At 40.1% G+C, this 24,672-nt stretch overlaps 1 protein-coding gene across 1 annotated transcript; it reads left to right on the top strand.

Moving 5' to 3' along the window:
• Positions 1-1,586: 1,586 nt before the first annotated feature.
• On the top strand, positions 1,587-4,436 carry nkx2.1 (NK2 homeobox 1). The gene is made up of 2 exons (XM_072488958.1): positions 1,587-2,126; positions 3,076-4,436. Exons 1-2 carry the CDS (start codon positions 1,748-1,750, stop codon positions 3,747-3,749), a joined length of 1,053 nt encoding a protein of 350 aa, XP_072345059.1. The 5' UTR covers positions 1,587-1,747; the 3' UTR covers positions 3,750-4,436.
• Positions 4,437-24,672: the final 20,236 nt, after the last annotated feature.

A 24,672-nucleotide genomic window follows, 5' to 3' on the forward strand; every position in this document is an offset into this window, starting at 1 on the left:
CATCCCACTTCTGCTAGTACTGCTCCTTCGCATGTTTACGCCTGTGTTGTAAAATAACTAAAGATTGGACTTAAAAATGAATTCATTCATAAAACAGCACATCGAATATTCGAACAGCAGTGTAAGAAATGTGATTGTGATCAAACCGTAAGATCATATGGGGCACCCGATAAGTTCCCAAATATTTGGCGATTTGCAAGTGACGGCGATGGATGGAACTCGCTGTTAACGTAGGAATGAATAGAACACACGGAAACTAGAGGTGTACATCTTGCTGTATTGGTGGAAACTCTTTACAAACGGATTTAAAATTGATCGCTTATACTTCACAATACAAGTACGATGGCTTTACAAGTTACCAGCTAAGGCGAAGAAGACATTTTAAAAAATCTACTGTCAATCTGATTTGTGGCCGGAATATCTGTTAACTAAATTTCGTGAAGATTTTCAAATGATTTTGTATAGATGCCAATCTGAATACGTTTGGTGGTCAGCACAATTGCTTCACAGCTCCAGGGTCCCAGGTTCGATTCCCGGCTTGGGTCACTGTCTGTGCGGAGTCTGCACGTTCTCCCCATGTGTGCGTGGGTTTCCTCCGGGTGCTCCGGTTTCCTCCCACAGTCCAAAACAGTCCAAAAGATGTGCAGGTTAGGTGGATTGGCCATGACAAATTGCCCTTAGTGTTCAAAATTGCCCTTAGTGTTGGGTGGGGTTACTGGGTTATGGGGATAGGGTGGAGGTGTTGACCTTGGGTAGGGTGCTCTTTCCAAGAGCCGGTGCAGACTCGATGGGCCGAATGGCCTCCTTCTGCACTGTAAATTCTATGCAATCTTGTTTCAAACGAAAATGTGCAAATCGTGCATTTGGCGTCAGAAAATGGGAGGTTTATGTTGCCACTGTGAGTTATCTCGGTGATGGGCACAGCAAATATATATATGTAACTTGGAGGATTCAAGAATAAAATTATCACATTAAATCTTGTGGCATTCTCGCCTGTCCAGGAGCTGTGAAGTACAAGCAGGGGCAAAGGTTTACACCTTGAACGGCGTTATCTCATGCTGGAGACTTCTTTCCCTTGAAAGACTTATTGGCGACTGAATAAGAGCCCTGAATTGAAGCAAAATGATCCTCATGCATTAATATCGAGCACAGTCACAAAGCGAACAAGCATTTGCCACTCTGACTAAAGATATTTAGTTATTCTTAGGAAACAAGTGCACTTTTACATTGCTGAAGTAGAATTTAACCACACTGAGAACACGATCTAGAAATACAATTATCCCCTGGCTTTATCTACGGTATTAAAAGCCAGCGTTAAACTCTGACCTCCGCGTCAACATACCCACTGATATTGCAATGAAACCTCATTGTGTATCAGTTAAGGTAATACATTGAATTAAGGGGTACCTTCAAATGTTCCGTTATTTGATATTTCACCAAAGTAAAAATATGCTGCCAAGGTAAACTGGAAAGTATTTACCTTGCCAACAGCATGTTACCTAATTATCTTAGCAAGATGTTGAGTTCTATTGTTTGCTCGTTTGCGCTCATGCTCCGCCTCTCCCGTCTGTCTAAAACCTGGCGCCTGGCTACAACAAACAAAAGCTAGGCGCTCGCAGGTCTATAGCCTCGACTTAATACAATTAAGGCGGACTTCAATCATTCTCTTACGTGTACGTCCACAAGATCGGCGCTAACATAACACTGTTTATCCGTTCAACAAATTTGCCTACTTCGCTACTGAACCATGTCGATGAGCCCCAAGCACACTACGCCCTTCTCAGTTTCAGATATTCTGAGCCCCATCGAGGAGAGCTACAAGAAAGTTGGCATGGACGCAGCGGGTAACCTCGGAGCTCACTTGACAACTTACCGGCAGCCACAGGTCTCCCAGCCGGGCATGCAACAGCACCCGATCGGACATAATACCTCGGTCCCTGCGGCCACCTACCACATGTCACACGGGGTCCCCCAGCTTTCACACGCTGCTATGGGAGGCTACTGCAACGGCAATATTAGCAATATTGGCAACATGGGCGAGCTGCCTGCTTACCAAGATACCATGAGGAACAGTGCAAGTGCCACAGGCTGGTACGGGACGAATCCCGATCCACGCTTCACATCCAGTAAGTGGAATAATTAGTTTCTAATAAACACCGCTAGTTATATGTTGGAGCCGTACAATATTTCAAGTGTACAAAATGCATCGGGGGTGATGGAAGCGGTGTTTGAAATCACTCGTTCCTATGTCATATGTTTCTAATTCAGGAGTTTTGATTTTTCATTTCGACCGGAGCAAGGACATTGATTTATACAATGGTGCAACTGCTACTCAGGTGGATTTTAAACACCATTGGTTTTAGTCTGTGTGCTTTGTGGTGTATATGTGCGGGCAGTTTCAACCATCCTACAGTCTGTAGGGCAAGCATTTCTCGCAACACAGTGCGCTTTATTTATGCTTAAAGTCCTGTACTAATGAGGCCAGGTTAAAATATTTAAACATTTTAAACCACGGCAAGTGCTCCGTGGGAAGTAATGTTGCAAATGAATGCTTCCCTCGTGCACAATGAAGTGGCGCTGTTATCTTTATTAATACGCGTTTAAAACGGTTTAAATAAATCCAATGAACTCCCCGAAAGGTCCATAAATATTCCTCTCTACAAACCGCCAACAGCATTTCAACGTGAATGAAAGGGCTGAATCTCCTTTTGGTCTACTCGGCAAAACCTACCGTCAAGGGTAAAACAAACTTACATTGAAAGTAACCCTTTTTTGTCATATCCAGTCATTTTTTTTTAAAAAGTGCCTGGAATTCCGCATACTTTATTTATATATGAATATTTATCAGAAACCCGTTTCCTTTAAAGCTACCAAATGGGAATTTCAGACTGGAATATTCAGGCAAGAAAAGAAGGCTGTTAAGATGTTAGTTTTTATCGAACAGCGGCTATGTGGTTTGGGCTTTTATTATTAAAGAGCTGTGCTCAAATAAATATATCTACAGTATTAAAAATGTATACACACTTAGTTATGAAAGTCTTTGTCTAAGATTTCTTTTTTAATTCCCCACTCTAGTTTCTCGCTTCATGGCCCCGTCCTCGGGAATGAACATGGGTGGAATGGGCGCTCTGGGTTCACTTGGCGATGTTGGCAAACCTATGGCTCCACTTCAGAGCACACCTCGACGAAAGCGCAGAGTGCTTTTCTCGCAAGCCCAGGTTTACGAGTTAGAGAGGCGCTTCAAGCAGCAGAAATACCTTTCAGCCCCTGAAAGGGAACATTTGGCCAGCATGATCCACCTCACGCCCACTCAGGTGAAGATTTGGTTCCAGAACCACCGCTATAAGATGAAACGGCAAGCTAAAGACAAGGCGGCCCAGCAGCACATGCAACAGGACAGCAACAATTGCCAGCAGCAGCAGCAGCAATCTCCGAGAAGAGTGGCTGTGCCTGTCCTGGTTAAAGATGGCAAACCGTGTCAAGGAGGTATCAATGCCCCAACCACGACCATGCAGACCCAGCAACAGCAATCTAGCAACACATCAATCACAGTGGCTACCAATGGCACTGCTCACGGCCCAAGTCAGCAAGCAAATAACACAGGCCAGACATCGGAATTAGGACAAACCTCAGGAAGCCCTTCGTCTATCCAAAGCCACGTCACTAGCTTGTCTCACCTAAACTCTTCTAGTTCTGATTATGGTACAGCCATGTCATGCTCTACTTTACTGTATGGTAGGACCTGGTGAATGATTCACTTGGCGTGTGTTTTAACGCCATGTTGTATTGATCCATATCTGCTGTATTTTGGTCAAATATCCCGGGTACTAATTTGCGTAGATATGCATCAATAGAGGAGGGAGGCTCCGGCTGAAGCGATGGCAAAAACGCTGTAAATTGATTTTGTTTTGTAGACATGGAATGCACATAATGCTGGCTGGATTTATAATATCTCAGTGAAAGCGATTGCTCCATATGCAGAAATAGGCTGAACCTTACGCAGCACTGATCTGTCCGTATGCAAGATCTGTACACATAACATTTTTGTGGGGTTCCTATAGAATGACGCTTTCGTAAAAATAATAGTGTTAACAAAATGTGACACCCCCCACCCCCACCCCCAATAATAATCTTTCATGGGAAAGAAAGGAAATAGGGTTATTTAACACGACTTGGCATTTTCTTAGTTTTCACTATGAAACGTAGGTGTATATTTCTGTAAGATGCACATGTCTGGGCCGAATTTATAGTTTTTAGCAATTTGTATATTATGCTGTAAAAAAATGTTTTCATGATGGACTCAGCGTGTACAGTATTTGATAGTTTGTTCGTTGTTGCCGGCGTCAGAAAGTCGTTTTCGTTGTAACTTAAAATAGATCATTGGTATAAATATAGTTCTGAGAGCTTCTAATAAATTATGAAACCCTAAACCGAAATACCCACAACTGTTTTATTGCAGATCATTGTGCATTTCCCTTATTTTTCACCATGACTATTTTGCCCATGTGTATGGGGCCATTAGAATCCATCGCAATGCACTTCCAGCGAATGTATGTAAGGTTGGAGTTTTAACAAATCAGATAAAGAATCACGGATAATGTACTCCATTTCCCCCAGGAGTAATCTCCGACATCTCCAATGATTTTCCTGCTTATTTTTTGAACGGTGCAGGTAAAGCTCCTTCCATTTCGAAAAAGCCGATTAAATCGGGCATTCGATTTGATTTAGCAGTAGCTGTAACTTCACACGAAGAGATAAGCTGATATCCTCTTGTCAATATGTCTTATGCGGTCTATTTTGCATGGGGGAGGCTCGCGTGCAATTTTACTGAGACACATATTTGATTCAACTTTAGTGCAGTTTTAACCGTGGTGCAAATGAATTCTAACCCCCACATTTTGAACAGGGATGGAAGAATCTGTTTTGTTACTGGCGCTGCTGATAGCCAGCAGTTCAAAGTCCACAAGAGTCAACCGTTAGCAAGTTCAAATTGTGAATTGCCCGTCGGCTGCAGGATGGATTCCGGTAATGATATTAAAAAAAACATAGAGCGCTTTCTCCGATCTTTATTTTGAATTAATTCCACAGAGTGAATTAAAGTTAAATAGTTAATGAGGCCAAAGTGCATTTCAATTACAGCGATCAAGGATGATTTCTCCATGGAAGACACTGTTTGTTTTGGCATTAAGGAAATTCCAGTTGTTTGCTGTGCCCAAAAAGCAAAGATTTGCTTGTGTGTCCGGCCAGCTCTTGCCCTTTTAGAAGTACACTCGCAAGAATGTGTGCTATTTTCGGTGACAGTATGGGCAAATTTCGAACAGAATCGGAATATGCTCAAATTGCGTGATCCAATAATCAGCTTAGCTGTCATATTTTATTCAAATATATTAAACAACGTCGGGATTCACTCTGAGCAAGTTTGATGGGCATCTGATTCCGTCAGTCATTCTCACAGTTGGAGGATTTGAGTACAAAATTTGAGTCATTAAAAATAAGCTTCAATATCTTGATATTTTAATGTATCGGAATTACAGATTTAGGCTGGAAAGCGCGCGATGCCGCTGAAGGACCAGTGGAAAGGGAATGACAAATGTAATTTGAATTGGAAACTATATTTGATTTTTCAGCCTGTGACAGGATGGAATTTGTTCAGTGTTAAAAGGTCAGGCGCACTTTCGCACAAAAGATAAACTTTATGACGTGGGTCGTTTCATGTTTGATTATTAACAAACATCAACGATTGAAATGTTAGTAGCAAGCGATAGTAGTCTTTCGCTGGCAGACAGGAGTGGTGATCGATGTTTGCACTAAAATTAACAATGCAGTTAATGCCTTGTTAATGCTTCTTAAACAACAGAATGACAAACATTTAGAAGATTCGTTTTGATGAAGCACATTTTGACTGACTTGTTCAACATGGGCTTGTGTCTCCGTTTTGCAGCTAACATGCCTGACATTAGTCTCACCGAGACTAACCTAACTTTCACCACTAAAGTAGGCATTCACCGCCTTTCAGGTTCACTGACCAGCAACCTCTCTTCAGCTCAATACTATTTCAGTGGGACCGACGAAGATTTAAAAAAAAGCCTTTTAAACTGACCCTCGAATTGTTACGCCTTTATAATACTGATGTGGAAGCCTCTTTGAAATGACACACTTTTAAATGTTTTATGGATACTTATTGGAAGCGCTCCAGCCAGAAGACTCCAAAGGCAAATGACATTTTTATGAGCGGTATATAAATCTGTTAAAAGGGAAAGACAGCTCCTTCAAGAGATAATTCAGGCCCAGGTTTTTCAACAGATGGTATTCACACTGATAGCAGAGTTAAGGTATAAACACTAAAAGGCCCCACTCGCCCAGGGAAAAGCTGCAGAAGGTTTCGACAACACCCCGATTGTTTTAAGTATTTATTTGTAGGCACTCAGTGGATTCACAGCTATTTAAAATGCCAATATTATTATTTTGTTTTATTTTAACCCAAGTATTGCACCCTGATGGGTGCACAAGTTGCAGCTGACCTGGGAGCTGTGTAAAATAAGGTCGCTGCGCGTTTAGAGAATTTCGGTTGTCTTGGAGCTGCAGACGGGTCTCATAAACATATTGAAGTTACCAGGTAGGTCTCTGCGGCAGAGTTTGTTAAAAAGGTGTGCCGAGCACTCCGGGGTGAATTCATGCCCTGTTTATGTACGGGGATGGGACTCTATGGTGCGTTTGAAATCGGCATCCTTTCTTTGATTTATCAATTGAAAAAGTCTCAATAAAAACATTAATTAATTCTTTAAAGATTTAGCATCAATTTACGCAAGCCCTTTTTACTACGTCCAGAGCAAGAACTAAGAAGAACAGTGAAAGGTAAGCGGTCAGCGATGACTGACGTTGGGTAGTTTAATGTCCTCTAATCCGGGTTTGAAGCCGAATCTATCCAGAATTATTCGTCTTCACTCCAGCCCGAAAATATACACTTAAAGAATATTACAATGTCGGCGGAATGTATTTTCACACTCAAAGGATGTTACCACGAAAGGCATGAAGAAAGTTGCTGTGTTTCATATGAATGAATTTACGTCCGGATCAGTATTTGTACTTCCAAACGTATTCTAGGAAACGTTGTGAATTGTACTTATTATTTCCAATTACTGTTCTTGAGAAAGGAGGTTTATTCGCTGCAAAAGCTGAAGAAAATATCTTCTATCTCAATTTAAAATGAAAGTACAGAGGAAATGCTGTTTTAAAATTATATATTAGCAGAGACTGCCCAAGTAGAGGATTCGAGATAAAATAATACAGATAACAGTATCGCCTCGAATAGTACAGGAACGTGTTTTCAAAAAACGAAATCAAAACATTTAGAAAACAGATGCGAAAAATGTTTACATGATTGGAATATTTTGGGGGTTCCCCTTGCCCCTCAAATAGAACATTAAAATGGAGGAATAAAGTATGTAATGTGCCGGTGCTCAGTGCCTGTATTGTTCAGGTACATGAAATGAAAATTCACCTTTTTGCACGTATTCCACGCTTCCTCGCAACTAGAGATTTGAACAATATATCAGCTCCAGGTACATTTTTGTAGCTCTGCTTCTGAAATATTATAATTCAGATTCTCATTCGGTAAGAGAAATGTTCTCGCTCTTTTTTTGTTTCCAAAGGAATTCTCCGAAGCGGCGTTATTGCTTTTAATTTGTGACTGAGAATGGATTCAGAAAGTAAATTGTTATCCATCATCATCCTGGCCACCGGCAGTTTTCCAGATTGTGGTCACCCGGTAACGATTATTTTTCCTCCTATCTGAGGTATTTGAGAAATCTAGTTGTTCTCACTTGCATTTTAAGTCTATTTTACAGGTTCCCGCTTAATTTGGAAGCAGACACCAAATGTTCCTAAATTCCAATTCTAAATTCTCTAACACGGCTGAGAATTATTTTATTTTTACATGGCGCGAAAATCTCTAGGTTACAACGGACATAATCGAAATTATACATCCGTCTGACCCAGATTAATTGAAATTTAAAATATCCACAACAGAAACTGTTGTTCCGCAGTATAATCTGATCGATTGAGTAACTTTCCAAGTGCAGTTTTGATAATAGAGCGGGTAGGCCGCTGATTTCATCAAGCCGAAATGTGCTCGCTCCAGAGTTTACCTCACAAATTCAAACAGCAATGATTTTGACTTTACCCCGATCCTGTTATTTATATTGTTGTAACATCTACAGCGACATTCACTAAAATTATAGAGTTTACATTCTAGACTCCAAAAGCCTAAATTACGCTTCAATTCAGGGGAAGGACAAATATATTTCTCTATATATGTACATACATCATTCAATTTGAAATAACATACTACGGTGGTTAGTTTCCAGCTTTATGTTTCCCGTTTGTGATAACCGATGTGGTAAAACGGAAATCTGGCGAAAATCGGAAAATGCAGCCATGCAGGAGACGAAACTCATCTGTTACCAAGGTTTGGTAAGAACATACCCCAAAATCGTAAATAATATGTTCCAGTTAGCTGTATTATCTGAGGTGTCAGATGGATAGAAATGATGATACATATTTACAATCGATGCTTCTAATGCATTCATTCAGAAAATAAATGGGTAGAATTCCGAGAATGTTCCTTAGGAGTTATGTTCTAAACTAAGCGAGGGGAAATCACCAGCTTACTGAGAAGAAACTAATGTTTAAACCGCCTTAAGTTAAGGCAGTGATAGCGAAACTAATGACCACAAATCACCTAGCATTGGCGCTCAAGTGTCCCCGTTTGACCTGGAAACGAAAGACTGATTAAAATTGACGACCTACGAGACAGTGTGAAAACAGACTTGAGAGAACCCAATTCGCTTCTGGGTATTTGTGCACTGTTAACATTTCTTTTCTATGAAGGCAGAATACGCTGTGCAAGCGATTGTAGTTAACACGGTGCACGAAATTACTATTGAAAACCCAGTTGCGTTTATCAAGGCCCAATGTTCAACTGGATTGGGGGGTTCAGGGATTATAACCCCGTTGGTATCGGTTCTTGTTGGTTTGTGTTAATTGTCCGGCATGAAGAAGATGTCTTATCATCGGTGTATATTTTGCTGTTGTTGCTAATTTGCGTTTCACTTGAATCACTAAACGAGATTATCAATCTTGCTACAATTATTGACAGGGCCTTGACTCTTTCGGGCGGAATGCATTGTTAAACATGCTTGTCGATGAAATCCCTGCTCTCTCCGCAGTAGTATGTGCAACATTATATTTAATACATATTGTACATCATACCCTCTTTCACATACACCTTTGACAAAAATATTTTCACAGGAGACGGATTAGCCATGTAGCAACAATTGTAACTCCAATCTACCAGTTTATAAATGTATAATTTCTTTTACAGAAAGAAAACCTTTTTTTGAAAGAAATGTTCATGGGATTTAGACTTCGCGTTTTCAACATTTTGAACATTTCAACATGTTGATAAACTGAGATATTGTTTTATCTGTATGTTTATTTATCGATGCTTTTAGCACGTTTTGAAATTAGATTGTCTTCATTGGTCTTGAATCGGGCACCAATTGGCCTTAATATTAACGTTTCAACTTTAATCACCTCGGAAATCCGTAAATAAATAACTGGTTGGGTAATTAGTTTTGTTAATACAAAATCTTAAATCGCGGTGCAATTGTTTGTTTCTTCAATAGCGTAACTCTTGCGAAGTTAAGTCACAGGGATTGGCAGATCTCGCTTTTTAACAGCACTGAGCTATTTCTCCGAGCCTGCACTCATAAGTCCATCAGCAGAATAAAATGTTCGGGTACAATCAATGGTAGTCAAATTTGTATAAAGATTGCAGCAGTGACAAACAACTCAAAACTCATGATTTCTCATTTTCCCCCGCGGAGACATGTCGCCACCATTTGTTCGCTTCAATAAGGCGTTTCTAAGCAAGTCATTGAAGCTATTGTTGGAAAAATCAGTAGCAAGACCCAGACGTGGAAGAGCAGCACTCTCTAGCTTCTGTTTGGGCAATTTACAATGGCAGTGTAATTATCTAGCAGAGACACTCACAAATGGCAAAAGTTGGAAAATAGATCGACCCCACTCAGATAAGAAGGCCCCGGTTGCACAGGTCTTCAGCCAACTTCTTTTCAGTGCGGGGTTTTCAGAAGACTGCAACGGCTGATTCGGATTCAGCACACATAATCAGTTTGTGTCTTATTTCCATTTGAAAACAGGCACATTTGCAATCATGAAAGCTCTGGATGGTGAATGATTCAGAATGAATACAGAATGGAAAGTCGTGATAGGCGTTGGGAACATATACTTAAGGTTTTATAACTAAAAAAATATTCACATGCCATCTCCTGCCTTTAGAATGATAATATAGGGACCTTAATTATGAATTTCGTCTCATCATATGTATTTCTAGAGATTAGTTGTGAACTCTCGGGTACCACATCTAACTTTGCACCTCTAAGAATTACTTTTTCCACATGTAACATTCTACCTCCATATTGTCATTTTCAGATTTGCAGTCTCCAAATAGTAACAACTGCGGTTCCATTTACAGGGGACAGTATGTTGACTACTATCTAACACCAGGCGTATTGGGATGCGCAAGTCTTTCATTATACCTGCCAATATAATACAATTTAAAGTAACTGGTTAACATACTTGAGGTAGTAATAGCTTGTAGAATGCATTGTGTTCATTACTGTAATTAAAATAAAATGGTGTTCATTTATAAAAATGCAAGGTTTTGTTGATGCAATGTAGGATTACTCGTACATATTTACAAATTATATGAATAGATTTGACAAAACAAAAAAAAAACGTATTTTAGTTGGAGGGGCTATATTTTACAATCCTGGAGCACCACTCTTTGTCCAGCGCACGAGAACCCTTTACTTTGAAGTGTCAATTGACAAATATTGTTCCTTTGCTGCAGCACAAAACTGGGTGGCTTGCACCGCATTTTCAATTTTACTCAGCTAAGAACAAGGATAAGACAAATACCAGGCTTTCGAAGAAAATAATCTGCACTTTTGGCAACGTGTTGCGTCATGGTATAGTTGCCCATGGCAAGTTTTTTTTTGTATTATTTATTTGTAATGGAGTCTGTTGATGTGTTTCTTTTTAGATATTAGCAGTTAAAATGTATTTATTTATTGGAGATGGATTAGTAAACGAGCTCTGTTTTGTTCCGAAAGGAATTGATATCGTGAAAAACGAACAAGTCCCTTTTCCAGCTTCTGTCGCACTTTCACTTTCACCGTGTCGCTTGGTTTAGCCACATTGCCGAACATGGATCATACAGGGTCATTTATAATGATGACCGCTTAGAAACTGGACAGAAACAGCATTGTTACCAGACTAACAGCGTTGTTCCCTCACCCTAACCCCAGTACACCAAATTATTGATAATAAATCAATTCAAAAATATCAATATGATCAGATTGTAAATTGCTGGTCAGAGTGACGTCCTATTTAGGTGTATTCAGCATGCGTTCAAGTACAAAGATGCTTCAAGTGAAAGATTATTTTCTGGGTTTAGTGTACCTCGGCAAAATGGCAACGTTTATGCGCCATTGGCACTCACACTGAAGCGGCGATTTTGCCGGATCTTTCTCTAACATGTACATAAACAGACCCTATTTCTATAATTTTCTAATGAAATCTAAACAGCAGCCGATGATTGAGAAACGATTGCTTTTCCATTAGGCTTTGGCACATTTTTGCTCAAGCTTTGGAGAGTGACCACAGATTATATTTGCATCTCTTTAGACTCTCTGTGTGGTCTCCGTGGATTGCGTGTAACTGTTGGAAATTACTTGTGGGAAGCGTGCGCGCACTCATCTCTCCCCATCCTGCAACGACGGTGTGGAAAACTCAAGATGGCCAGCAGATATCCCGCATGTCCAACTTTGCTAACATAGACATAGAACATATAGTGCAGCAGGAGGCCATTCGGCCCATCGCATCTGCACCGACCCATTTCTGTTGCAAATTTGTCCGAAAAGCAAAGCAATTCGAGACTAACCTCGTCGAAAAACTGCAATTTGTTCAAGTTGTTTACCGTTCTCATTCTACAAGAATACTTTTCACAAAATTACAAAATGTGTTGAGGAAATATACTAATAGTGTTTTGTTGCATCTTTTTGAGGGAATGATGAATAGAACGCCATCAGAAAGACCAGAGTGCATCTGCCACACAATATCCCTGAATACTTTATTGAAATGCATGTTATCTGTTGCTTCAGTTAAAGATTTCAGCGGTATTCCTGCGTTATATTCTATCTTGGTTATTAGGTCACCTTTAATAGTTGTATCTTAAACTATGTTTATTAAACCAGATACCTGTCTTAAACTCGTCATAAAATCTGAGTTATTCTTCAGTTAACTACATCAAGTGGAAAATAAGGCAAACGAAAAGTAATATTTGTACTTGATGCATTAAACAATTACAAAGATATTTGAAGAAGCTAAATTATATTAAAATGTCAATTTTCTTTCCTACTAATTGTTCAGCATGACTATAAACTTTGAAAAAACACAACTGACTTTGTGGCCAATTTACAGTGCACATTTTGAAAAATACAAACAAACTGCAGTGAACATGGTAGTAACATTGAAAACACAACCTATATTTGAAGCAATCCATGATATCAATTACTATACAGCCGAATAGAGGTAAAAAAAACTATTAAAATATATAGTTCTTGGTAGGATTTGATCAGGAAATTTGCCAAAGAATATATTTTGTCCATCTTTCTAATTCTACGTGAGATTATTCAAAGACGGCACAATTTATTTGACGTTACTGTCGCCAATTGGAAGAATTGCTACTCCCAGCACAAATTAACATTGGAAATGCCTGGCAAGTGATTAATAAACGTTAATATTGCATTTTTGTGCATTAATAAAAGAACCGAATTTGAAATATTGTTAGATAACAATAAAGCAAAAAAAACTTTTGTGAATATCAACATTTTGAAATACTTTGCAAATAATTAATAAGTCGATTATTTAATCGGTTCACCTGTGTAGTTCCATTGTCAGTGCTTAAACTTACAATTTATATATATAATATATATAACATCAGGAAAACAGTCACTTCCACAAAAATGAAGGCATTGATTGCTCCCTTGACTGAACGAATAATAATAAAACTTCCTTGATAATGGTAACTTATTTCCTCTAATGGATCACTAAGATATCAACATTGAAATATATGCCTCGATATATTTTCCATTTTACATCCCACTTGTACTTGATTCCTCTAAGCATTTCAAATCATGATCTCCAAAGTGCAATGTTGCAACACTTTTTACATACAGTGGAGAAAACTAAGTGACAGGGACAGTCATCTCTATTAATGGACAGTTTTGTTTTACATTTTGCATGTAAATTTCAAGGAAATTATCAGAAATAACGCCGTAGCTTATAAATATGTCAACCACTCACTACTTTCCAACCACATATCCCAATAAGTGTATTGGGAGTCATTCATGCTCCAAAGAAAATCCACATACAGAATAGACGATACAGGTGTCACCAGAAGCACTAAACAAGTTTTTTGAGAAGGGTCCATCCGGTTCAAGACTTGGTCGCCTCGTAAAACCATGTGTTTTCTGTTTTTATTTATTTTTGGTCGCTCTCATCACGATGATCACACACGCACATCATCGTGTTATCTCCTGCTCTTATCTATTTGCCCTGCTTTAGATGAACGAGTAATGTCAGATACATGTTATCCTGGTATAAATGGAGCACACAGTTGAAGTTCATGGTTTATGTCCCTAATTGAGAAATATGCAAGCTCATTCCCTAATAGCTCTTCACGCGTCCCCTGCCTCTACATCTTGTGGCCAGTGTGTCTTTTCAGCCATTTCAATTCCCGTAACGTTGGGACGCAGTTTACTAACGGGATCATTGTTTTAATTCAATGGTATAGAAAAGGAACTGCGTGCAGGCTGACTGGATACTAGAAGAGGTCCTAAAGCAGAGGGGAAAATATAACATTTCATTCTTTAATTGCCACTGAGCGAAACGACCAGTTTTCGTCAGGATCGGAATGTTGAATGCAATACCGCCATTGCCACTCTGGACACATCAAAATCAACAGTAGTGTACGACTCTGATTATTGTCGCATTTTAAATTTAATCCCCGGCGTCCTACGCCTAAAATTTACACGTATGTATCACATTCTGGGATATTAAGACGACTCGAATTTCCGAGCAGTTCAGGGGCTTTGCATGTCCTTATCCCACAACAGCCAATTGTCTTCGGTATTTGCCAATTGCAGGGCGAATATATTATTCTAGGTTCCATGTAAACATCAACATAAAAATAATAACCTAATCTTTAACAAGTATGGCCCTTTGCTATCCCACTGTGTGATTCAATTCTCGGGTGTAGAATTCTCGGAAGAAACCAACACACCTGAACTTAGGTTAAAACGGTTGCTTTATTTTGTCTAAGCATTTTTATAGTCGCAAGTCATTGGTTTCAATAAGATTTGAAATATTTACCTTAACATTACATCAAATTGTGAGCGTTTCATATTTTGTATTTGGTATAGAGAAATTCAATAAAATACATTTGATACAGCTTTAATATAGGAAATCCATGAATAAGGACACTATACAGTGATACTTTCCCTGGACATATACAATGTGATGACGTTAAAGCGTCATCTTATTAAACGTGGGTATCTGCTTATGAATAACAGATACATTGATTTATTTCCAAAAACAAACATTTTAATGATAACTATTACAAGTAGGAAAAATACTGCTTGAGCATAAGTTTCGGTGTCCCGTTGACAAGCCTCTATCAAAAAGTAGAATTGCATTATTTTTGATTCCAGAACTAAAACAAAATATCCCAGTTGACGTGTTTAAAATTACAGTGCTACAAACTTAGGCAGATATGTTTATTACAAAAGTAAGGACATTCTGTCAGGGGCAAGATGCTTGCGGGGTGTTATGTTCCAATTTCTGAAAATCAACAAATACCCCAGACCTAAAGGAAGTGTTTCACAGGAAGCAGAGCCAATACGACCTGTATGAGGAGGAAACATCTTCTCATATATTCGTAACATTTAAAGCTGCAAATATCAATTAATATGTTCCAGAGAATAATTATTTGGATCAATACCCTTATCTCCGTAACTTGTGTAAGTGCGACTGGAGATATTGTAAATATGCGCAAGCCGATTTGAATTATCATAAAAGAGTGCGGAGAAATGTCCAGGCGCTTAAAATATTGGGGAGAAAGAGGAGGCCAGTTTGTTTTAACACTGATGATAGTTAGATGTGCCGAATCATGGAGGGGAACTACTTGTGCGCGTGTGTGTGGGGAGGGGGGGGGGGGGGGGCTGTTAACCAAGTCTAAATGCACATTGCGGTGAAATGTGTGATGAATGAAGTTGCTGAATGGAGCCAGTCAGTGCTGCAGGAAGAAGTGGAGGTGGTCTTGGACTTCCTCACTCTGCACCGCCCCTCAGCTGCAGCCACCAACACTGGGCGGAGGGCTTAGTGCGCCTGCTCACTGCCGTTTCCACGCGGAGTCGCAGCAACAGCACGTGGTGCTGGGTGACACTTCATCATAGACTCCATGAGGCGTCCGCGTTTCTCCCACATTTTCGTCCCTCAGGCCAAATGGCGGACTTGTTGACGGGTTGTCAAAGTGAGTTGACGACAAAGGCTCTGAAGAGGATCCAACGAGGTGAAGCGAGGAACAGGTGGCCATTTTTTACAAAAAACAAAGCTAAAGTTTTTTTGCTGAAAAGCGAGGCAGTTTAAAGTCGAGATAAGAGTGGAGTCGGTTGTAGGTGCACCCACTTACCGATTTGAGACCAAATGCTGCAACACAGCTTCCAGCCAGCTAGAGTTCTGCTGACTGTGTAGAGGAAATTTAACTCCTGTTTAGTGCAGAGCTTTGTGCAGGCACATTGTCGTTCCTAAAAAGTCAAAAACAAAACTTAGAAAGCGTGGAGGCCGGAATTCGCAGCTCCATAAACATTTAATTTAAAGGCATCTAGAGTTGCAGTGCTCAGGGAGTCGAACGCACTTTGCACACCAGGCACGGGTTTACATTCAGTCTCCCATGCTCTGGAATGTAGTTCTGGCCCTGGCTTCTGTTTTTCTCACTGCTGTGTGACCATCCAATAGCTTTGGACTGATGCTAACATGCAGCACACACACACACCTGAAGACAAGTTGGGCGTTTTGAGTTCAAAGCTGAAAGTTGCTGTACTACATTTTCTGATTGTAGATATTCTGTGATATAGACTCATCATTACATAAATAGTACGAGTTACAAAGACTTTGAACGTTATTTTGTTAAACCTTAATAGCAGGAATATGCAAACCGTGGAAGAGATCACAAATGTGGATAGATGTGAGACATCAGATGACGATTATATGAGATACGTACCAATACTGAAGGGAAGACAGTGACACAGTGGTAATATAGAAGCCCAGGCTAACGTCCTCACGGACAAGAGTTCAAATCTCGGCAAGTCAACAGGTGGAATTTAAATTGAATTAATAATCTGCAATTGAAAAGCTAGTCTCACTATAATCTGAATATAAAACAGTTGATTGTTGTTAAAAAAAAATACTATTCAGGTTTCCTAATGTCCTTTAGAGAAGGAAATCTGCCATCCTAGCCATGGCCCATATGTGGCTTCAGACCCACAATGATGTGGCTGACTCGGAATATCCATTGAAATGGTCTGGCATGCCACTCAGTTCAAGGGCAATCAGGGGTGGCAACAAATGCTGACCTTGTCAGATGCCCACATCCCATGAGAGAAAATAAAAAATAGGTCAAAGTTACCTGATGCTTTTCAGCTTAAGGCCAGACTTCGCTCATGCATTTATTTTTGTTAAATTCAATTTTCCAGTGGTTGAAGAGTAAACTTCCAAAAGTGGAACTAATAAGACGTGAGTTGTTGAACTAACTTTTTAAATAGGAGTCCTGTGATGTAAATAGACAAAACTGCAATTAAAGGTACAAGGTATTGGCTCAATTCTGGCTTTTTAATTATGTTGATGTGTCATATAATAGTTATATAATATTTTTAAATTTAGTTATTTTACGTTGGGCTGCTAGTCATCCATTAATGTTTATTAAATTAGTATAGAAATTTCAGTCACTTTCATTATGGAAGATTCACCATGTAAGTTTACAAAATATGATGCCATAATAATTATCTGCATATATGTGCTTTCCTTAGTGTTGTAAGTTATGTAGCCACTACAAACCTAATCCTCCCACAGGAGTAGCTTGTTGAAGTAATGGTAAAATCTTATTCTCCACAAGTGGCCTGGAGGCTCACTACCTGGATCATTCACATGTGTTGTGCTCTTGTGCACACGTGAAAGTTATTTTCTTTGTATTGTTCAGTAATGTGAAAAAACAAAGCATTATGATGATTTTAAGTTTTTAATGAGAATGCGATTTGGGAATATCTGTCAGGGAAATTAAAACACATTCTAAACAATGAAGACACACTAGAATGTCCCTCAAGATTCAATTTCATTAAATAACTGGGACTTTAAATAATGTAGCTATACCTCAATTCTCTGTTCTGAAAGTGAGAGCCAGTTATCCCACTATGTTCCATTATTCTATGTTGAAACACAGTTGGGTTCTCTGCACATTTACTTGAATGTTTGCAGATAGAACCGCTAGTTAGCATTGGAATACCAGTAAAATTTTGTTGTTAATATATAGGCAATAGTTATTTTTTAACATGAAACATATAAAAGAGAAGTGAAGTCAAATGTGATTTACATTCAATATACCTCCCTTTTTTATAGAATAAAACTGTAAATTTATTTGACCATTTTGAGGTGTTAATGGATGTTGGCATAATCTTAATACAAACGACCATATACATAAGACAAAGGCAAACCACACCAATCGCTTTAAAGAGGAAACCCGAGGCACAGCAAGATGGAGCCATCTTGGTACAGTGAGTCTCCAATGAAAATATGCAGGTTACACTCTGAAAAGCATCATCAAGACTCTCTTACATGTGAACATTCAAAAATTACTGACGGGAAAGACCATCTGGTTAATATGCCTTCCCCCCACAATCATGTTGCATAAAGCATCATGATTTGACAGCCCCTATTGACCAACTGCCATATCCTGGTCGTTTTTGTAATACACAGCCTTGCAAATAACTGTAACAATCAAGCATGTTTTTCCTAAGGAGAGTGTAAAGGCTGCCAAAATGTTGGAAGTATCCTGAACTAAGCCTAGCCCAATGCCCTTCTATAAGGTATGGAAAAGCTAAGACAGAGGAATGTCGTCGTCAAACCCATTTGTTTTTGGCTGCGTGCCACATTCAATTGATGTCTACAAAACATGAAATCCTTAGAAGCTGGATTTGAGAAATAATATTGATCTTTTCTTTCTAGATCAATAGACATTACTTTATTCATTTATTTCTGTGTCTACTACGAGTTTGCTGAATCCTTTCACAAAGACTTAAAATTCCTAAACTAATTAATTAGTATTTTAGCCAGTTTGATTAACAAAGATTATGTCTGCTGCAAGGTTTTAAGGTTAGATCTCTGCAGGGAGTGCTTCTAAAGAACCACTTAATAATTTCTGCACTGCCTGCGGAAAATTAGGAACAATGGTCAGGATATTTCGGATGGCGGGGTTTCATATCCCACCATTCGAAGAGTCAGTGGGGAACACATCTCAGCTGACACTGCCTGCCCCACAACCATATCACGCTTGAATGAGCATTACTTAGCTGCAGGCGGGATTTATGCTGCTCACTTAAGAGAAAATCCTGAGCTCTCTACTCTGCAACGACAGAAGTTACAGTGGGCAGAAGAGGACATTAATGAAGTCCACTGAGCCTAAGTCCCGGGTCTGTATGGAAAGGTGAGTTTTTGGGGATTCAGGGCAAGGTGGATAGGGAATGACTTGGCGGGGGAGAGGGGTGGATAGTACAGGATTGGGGGGGTGTCATGCGGCAGGGGGAATGGGTGAGGGAGGTCCAGCGACCACTGGACCTTGAGGGGTGTGCATCTGAAGTTAGAAGCGTGCTGCTGATGGAGCCACTGACCCATCCTCCTCCCTGCTTCTCTGAGGCTTAAGACCGATCATTTTCGGGCTTTTCCCACCCTTGAAATCCTAGCGCCAACCTACAAATTGAGAGCGGTAGGGCTGATTGGTGGGGTGGGGGGTTAAAATTGGAAATGTCATTTAAGGGCCTTAATTGGGGCAAGTACGGGCACCCTGTCGAGGCCTCACCCACCACAGCATAAAATTGCTGAGTGCCTGGGGCAGGTGGGAACCCAGCAGGAAACCCACTCATGCTATGTCACATCCTCCCTGACCCCCGCATCCCCTGTGACTCCCGCCCCCCCATGACCCAGCTACCTAAAAGGCTGTAGACAGGGGAGTGTGAAATTCAGGCCAGTGTTCCAGACGGAGTGATGTATGGACAAGGCAATAACAAACTGCACCTAGGCAGTTTTCTGAAAAAAAGCTCGAAATTAATGGAAGAGTTTTTAGTATATAGGCTGCTAACTTATTTCGTGCTTTTGTTCATCTGGCCTCTATCCTCGATCTGACATCAAGAAAAGTGAGATTGTCCAGTTCTGTTCCTCGTGGATCTGAGCTTTCAGCTGACATACAGTGATGCTGCCAGCGGCTCAAAACCAAGTGCTGATTTGCTGCCAATACCCAGCATGAGTCTGCAGCTTGACAGACAGATATTGATATGGAGCAGGCATGCCAGTTCCAATGCAAGGATTGTTCCCCATGTACAGTTTGTGCCAGCAGTTTCACACAGGTCAGTTTCTGTGCTGTGATCTTTCCCTTGTAGAAATCTGCACTAGTTTAATTTGGTGCAATCATATTCACTCACATTCCATCTGCTGTTGCTCCTTTGTTTCTAAGAACATTTCTTAGCAGGTGAATTGTATGATAAAGGAAAATAAAACTTAAATTCATACGTTGGAGTGGATGTTGATAAATTTATAAGTCTGGAATTTACTGATGGCATCATTATTCAACTCTGCACTATTTATGTGTTATGTTCCATTAACATAAGAGTGCAGTTCAACACACATTTTGCCCATCTTTATCGCTACATAAGTGATACCTGAATGAAGTGGCTGGTCAGATGTTAAAGCACTGAATCACTGTGATAAAATTACTAGGAAAGGTAATGCTGACATAATTAATATTTAAATTCAACTTGCACCATCTTATAGTATTTGGTCATCACGTGTACTGCATTCATAATCATGATTTATAACTGGCATTGGAGCAGTATCAGCAAATTGGTTTGCTCGTCAGAGCTGATTTGCTCCAACTCTGATTGTTCATAGAAATTTGATTCCGTACACCATTTGCTTTGTAACTGGCTAAGGATCAAGAGAAGTAAGAAAAATAAGTCTGTGAAATGGTACACAAGGCGCATGGTGCATTCTCACCTGCACCCAAAATCTTGGGTATACCATCTAGGTGGAGCAATTTGAAATGATTAAAAATGTGCCTGAGAAATCTGAGGATAAAGTAGGAATTTGTGTCCTCTACTCAAAATGTAATATTTTTTCATTGCATGGGCCTGATCTTGTGGGCCACTCAGCTTCCCTTCTGAGGTTTTGACTCCAAAAGATCAATCTACCTTGATTGTTGGCCTTTCCTACAAAGAAAATGCAATAAATATAAAGCTGCTGTTTGCTGGAACTCCTCCAGGCTCAGTGTATTATAAGCCACAGTGATTTTAAAATGAGCTGAACTTGAGGAAAGAGCTATCAGCCACCTAGTCTACCATGACTTTTCAGTGACCTGCACTAAGGTCAAATGTGTCGGTTAGCATGGTTTCACTGCCAGCCTCCTGTGCATGTAACAGCTTGAGACCGCCAAATGTGTGGAGTCACAGACCTGAATCTGTGCACTACCTTTCAACATAATGCATTATAAAGGGCCCACCTCAGGATGAATTAATCACTGTTGGAAGTTTCCATGAATTAAACTCTGTTTTAAAATCTTCCAGGAGGTTCTAGATTTTAAGATGGATCACTACCAGATGGGCACTACCAGCACTTTGTAAAATAAATGTTTGAAAAAAATACAAGGAAGCTGATTACTGTATCACAATATAACCAGAAAATGTTTCTGTCCAACTTTGTAAATCAGTGGTTAGCACTGTTCATAGACTCATAGAATTTACAGTGCAGAAGGAGGCCATTTGGCCCATCGAGTCTGCACTGGCCCTTAGAAAGAGCACCCTACTGAAGCCCACGTATCTACCCTATTGCCGTAACCCAGCAATCTCCATTTAACATTTTTTGGACACTGAGGGCAATTTAACATGGCCAATCCACCTAACCCTCACATCTTTGGACTGTGGGAGGAAACCCACGCAGACAAGGGGAGAACGTGCAGACTCCACAGACAGTGACCCAGCCGGGAATCGAACCTGGGACCCTGGAGCAGTGAAGCAACTGTGCTAAACACTATGCAACTGTGCTGCCCACTTATAAACCAATTGGTGAAGCAGAATCCAAGGCACAAAGTTTCTTTTTAAAAAAATAATTTAGAGTACCCAATTCATTTTTTCCAATTAAGGGGCAATTTAGCATGGCCAATCCACCTACCCTGCACATCTTTGTGTTGGGGCGAGTCCCACGCAAACATGGGGAGAATGTGCAATCTCCACATGGACAGTGACCCAGCGCCGGGATCGAACCTGGGGCCTCGGTGCCGTGAGGTAGCAGGGCTAACCCACTGCGCCATCGTGTTGCCTCACAGCATCAGGGATCTGGGTTCAATTCCAGCCTTGGGTGACTGTGTGGAGTATGCGTGGGTTTCCTCCGGGTGCTCCGGTTTCCTCCCACAGTCCAAAGATCTGCAGGTTAGGTGGATTGACTGTTCTAAATTGTCCGTTAGTGTCCAAAGGTTAGGTGGGATTATGGAATTGCGGGGGAGTGGGCCTAAGTAGGATGCTCTTTCAGAGGGTCGGTGCAGATTCAATGGGCTGAATGGCCTCCTTCTGCACTGTATGGTTTCTATTAATCATTGCTTTCCAGTGATTTAAAATCTTGTTGCCAAAAGGTGGGGTGGAGTGACAATGGGATTAAAAACGTATTTTTTTGTGATGAACCATTTTCACTTGTATTCCATTTTTGAAGCAAAAGTTTTGAAATGCTGCTTGATTTCACTGGTTCATGGCAAATTTGCATTCTCTGATATTCTAATGTGTTTGACTAGAAACCTGGGGAAAAGGAAATACTTTCAAAATCTGCATAATCTGTGTCGATCGTCAGTTGCAGCCAGAAGGGGAACTCGTGACCTCTGTTCTTTGCCTACAGGATATTGAGTCAACTATGTTGTGTGGGAATGGAGTTACAGGAAGGATGGATTGGGTAGAGGTGAACGACATTATTGAACCAGTTGGGTTTTTATAACAATCTGGGAACTTTACAGTTATTTTATCTGATGCTCGCCCACAAATTAGCAGACACATTTAATTATGGGATTTGAATTCATAGCAGTAGATTACTAGACTAAACCCTGTAGCATTCATGCCCTCAGATTGCCTGCATGTTTAATGAATATCTGCTGTAAATTGCAAAAATATGCTTGGTGACCTCGATATGGCACCACTGTGAGTATCACCAGCGTGATCTTTGATTACTACATTCATTCCCTATGATATAGAAATCCCCTTAACCTGTCCATCGATCAGTCTGATAGCAAAGCATTGAAAGAAAGATGTTGCATTCATATTGCACATGCTACCCACTCAAGACATCCATATGCACTGACACAAGTAATTTCTTTTCAAGTGTTATGTGGGAAAAAAAACAACAGCAATTTTATCCTTAGCAAGCTGTACAAACAGTAATGAGATGAATGGCCAGATACTCTGCTTATGACATTGTTGGTTGAGGGAAGAATGTAGATGAGCTTGCTCTTTTTGTTATAGTATCTCCCACATTGATATAATTTCCTCATTCATATTAAAATTTGAACTTACCTTTGGTGATTTCTTTATGCCTGTTATTTACTGTCAGTTCTACTAGTTTCTATACCAGAGCCTTGAGTATCTGATTGTCAAAGCATATCTTTCAACAGTTGAGTGTAAGCATAACTTACACTCCCATCAACAAATGAAATTGTTTCTGAAATAGCTTGACATGTACTATTTTGATGCTTTAAATTAGTTAGTGAGCACTTTAAAAAGGTGCAGATACAGTTACTGCAACTATCGACCATTGTGCTATTGTTATTGTGTACACTACCTTAAAATTATTTACTGTGTTTGCAAGTATGATTTTGTGGTATATTAAGTGATCAGTTGTCCCTTGGTGACTGGAGAAACAATGGTTTTAAGTGTATAATTGTCCAAATGATTTTCTGAGATAGATAATCATGGACTTTCATCTGTCCCAGGTAGTAATTTTTGCAGAGCATTTTGAAAGTATATGTCAAAAGAGATCAGCCTTCACCACATCTATACAACAGCCTGAAGACAACATCTAGCCCAGGGTTGGTTATTTCCGTAGAAGCAAAGATTACAGCGTTATGCTTTTATGCTATTGTATCATTTCAAGCCACCTAGGAATTAACTGCACATCAGACAGCCTGCAGTGCATGCTCATATCAAGTCAGTGGCAAGTGGTATCACTTTCACCACACTTCCTGTGGAAAAATAATATAATCTGCACAGGCCAAACAGTTTCTACTGCAAATGGTAGGGTGCCCTCAAGTGTAAGGCATTGTAGATGGAACCATGTGTGTATCAGGATTCTTCATATTAATCTCATGGCCTTCGTAAACAGAAAAATCTTACATGCCATTACCTCAGGTGGCAGCTGATCACAGAAAGATCATTATGTGCATAAGTAGCTATAGCCCAGCCAGCAGCAATGGTGTGTTTGTTGTGTGGTATTCTACAGTGGCTGCATTATTTGAGGAAGAAGCATTAAGTGGATGGCTCTCAACAGAACAGGGCTATCTTCTGCAACCAAGATTGCTGATCACCCTGAGAAACCACACGAACAGCAGAGGAGCACTTTGGCCAGATGCATCCGAATTAAGTTTCTGCTCCTTGGCTGCCACCTCGATATTGAGGGAAAGAATGACATATAAATTTGATACAACAAAAATGTTTATACCTTAAGCTTGCACCACGGTTGATGGTTTCGCAAAAAAATATATAAAAATGAGCAATACATCTCCCTTTGCTGTACTCTCGATACCAGTAACCTTCTTGCTTATTTGCAGACAGGTGCAAGGGACTTGGGCGACAGCCCTGACTTGGCTGGTGACCTCCTTCCATTGGGCTGGATCCATGCCCTTTTACTAGAGAGTAATCTTCAGTCTCAAATGGAAACAATCTTCTTTGGTGCTCCTCCCGAATCAAAACCTTCAAATCTCATCATCAAAGAGAACCACTGCATTATTTCAACAATTAACATATTCTTTGTGCGAGAATTTCCTTTTGTTTTGATGAGATGAAGTCTTTTGTGAGTTACTGTTCTGTTGGATTATGCATTCCCCAGCTAAATGTCTTATAAACACAGCACGCTGGGCAAGTTTTTCTTGTGCGAATAGCCCTTTCAAAGTAGGGAGAGATACTCCCATCACATAATTTGGTAAAGTTCACCCCGAGGCTGTTGCTGCAAGTGAGT

This window comes from Scyliorhinus torazame, chromosome 2 (assembly GCF_047496885.1).
Source record: "Scyliorhinus torazame isolate Kashiwa2021f chromosome 2, sScyTor2.1, whole genome shotgun sequence".
Taxonomy (NCBI): Eukaryota; Metazoa; Chordata; class Chondrichthyes; order Carcharhiniformes; family Scyliorhinidae; genus Scyliorhinus; species Scyliorhinus torazame.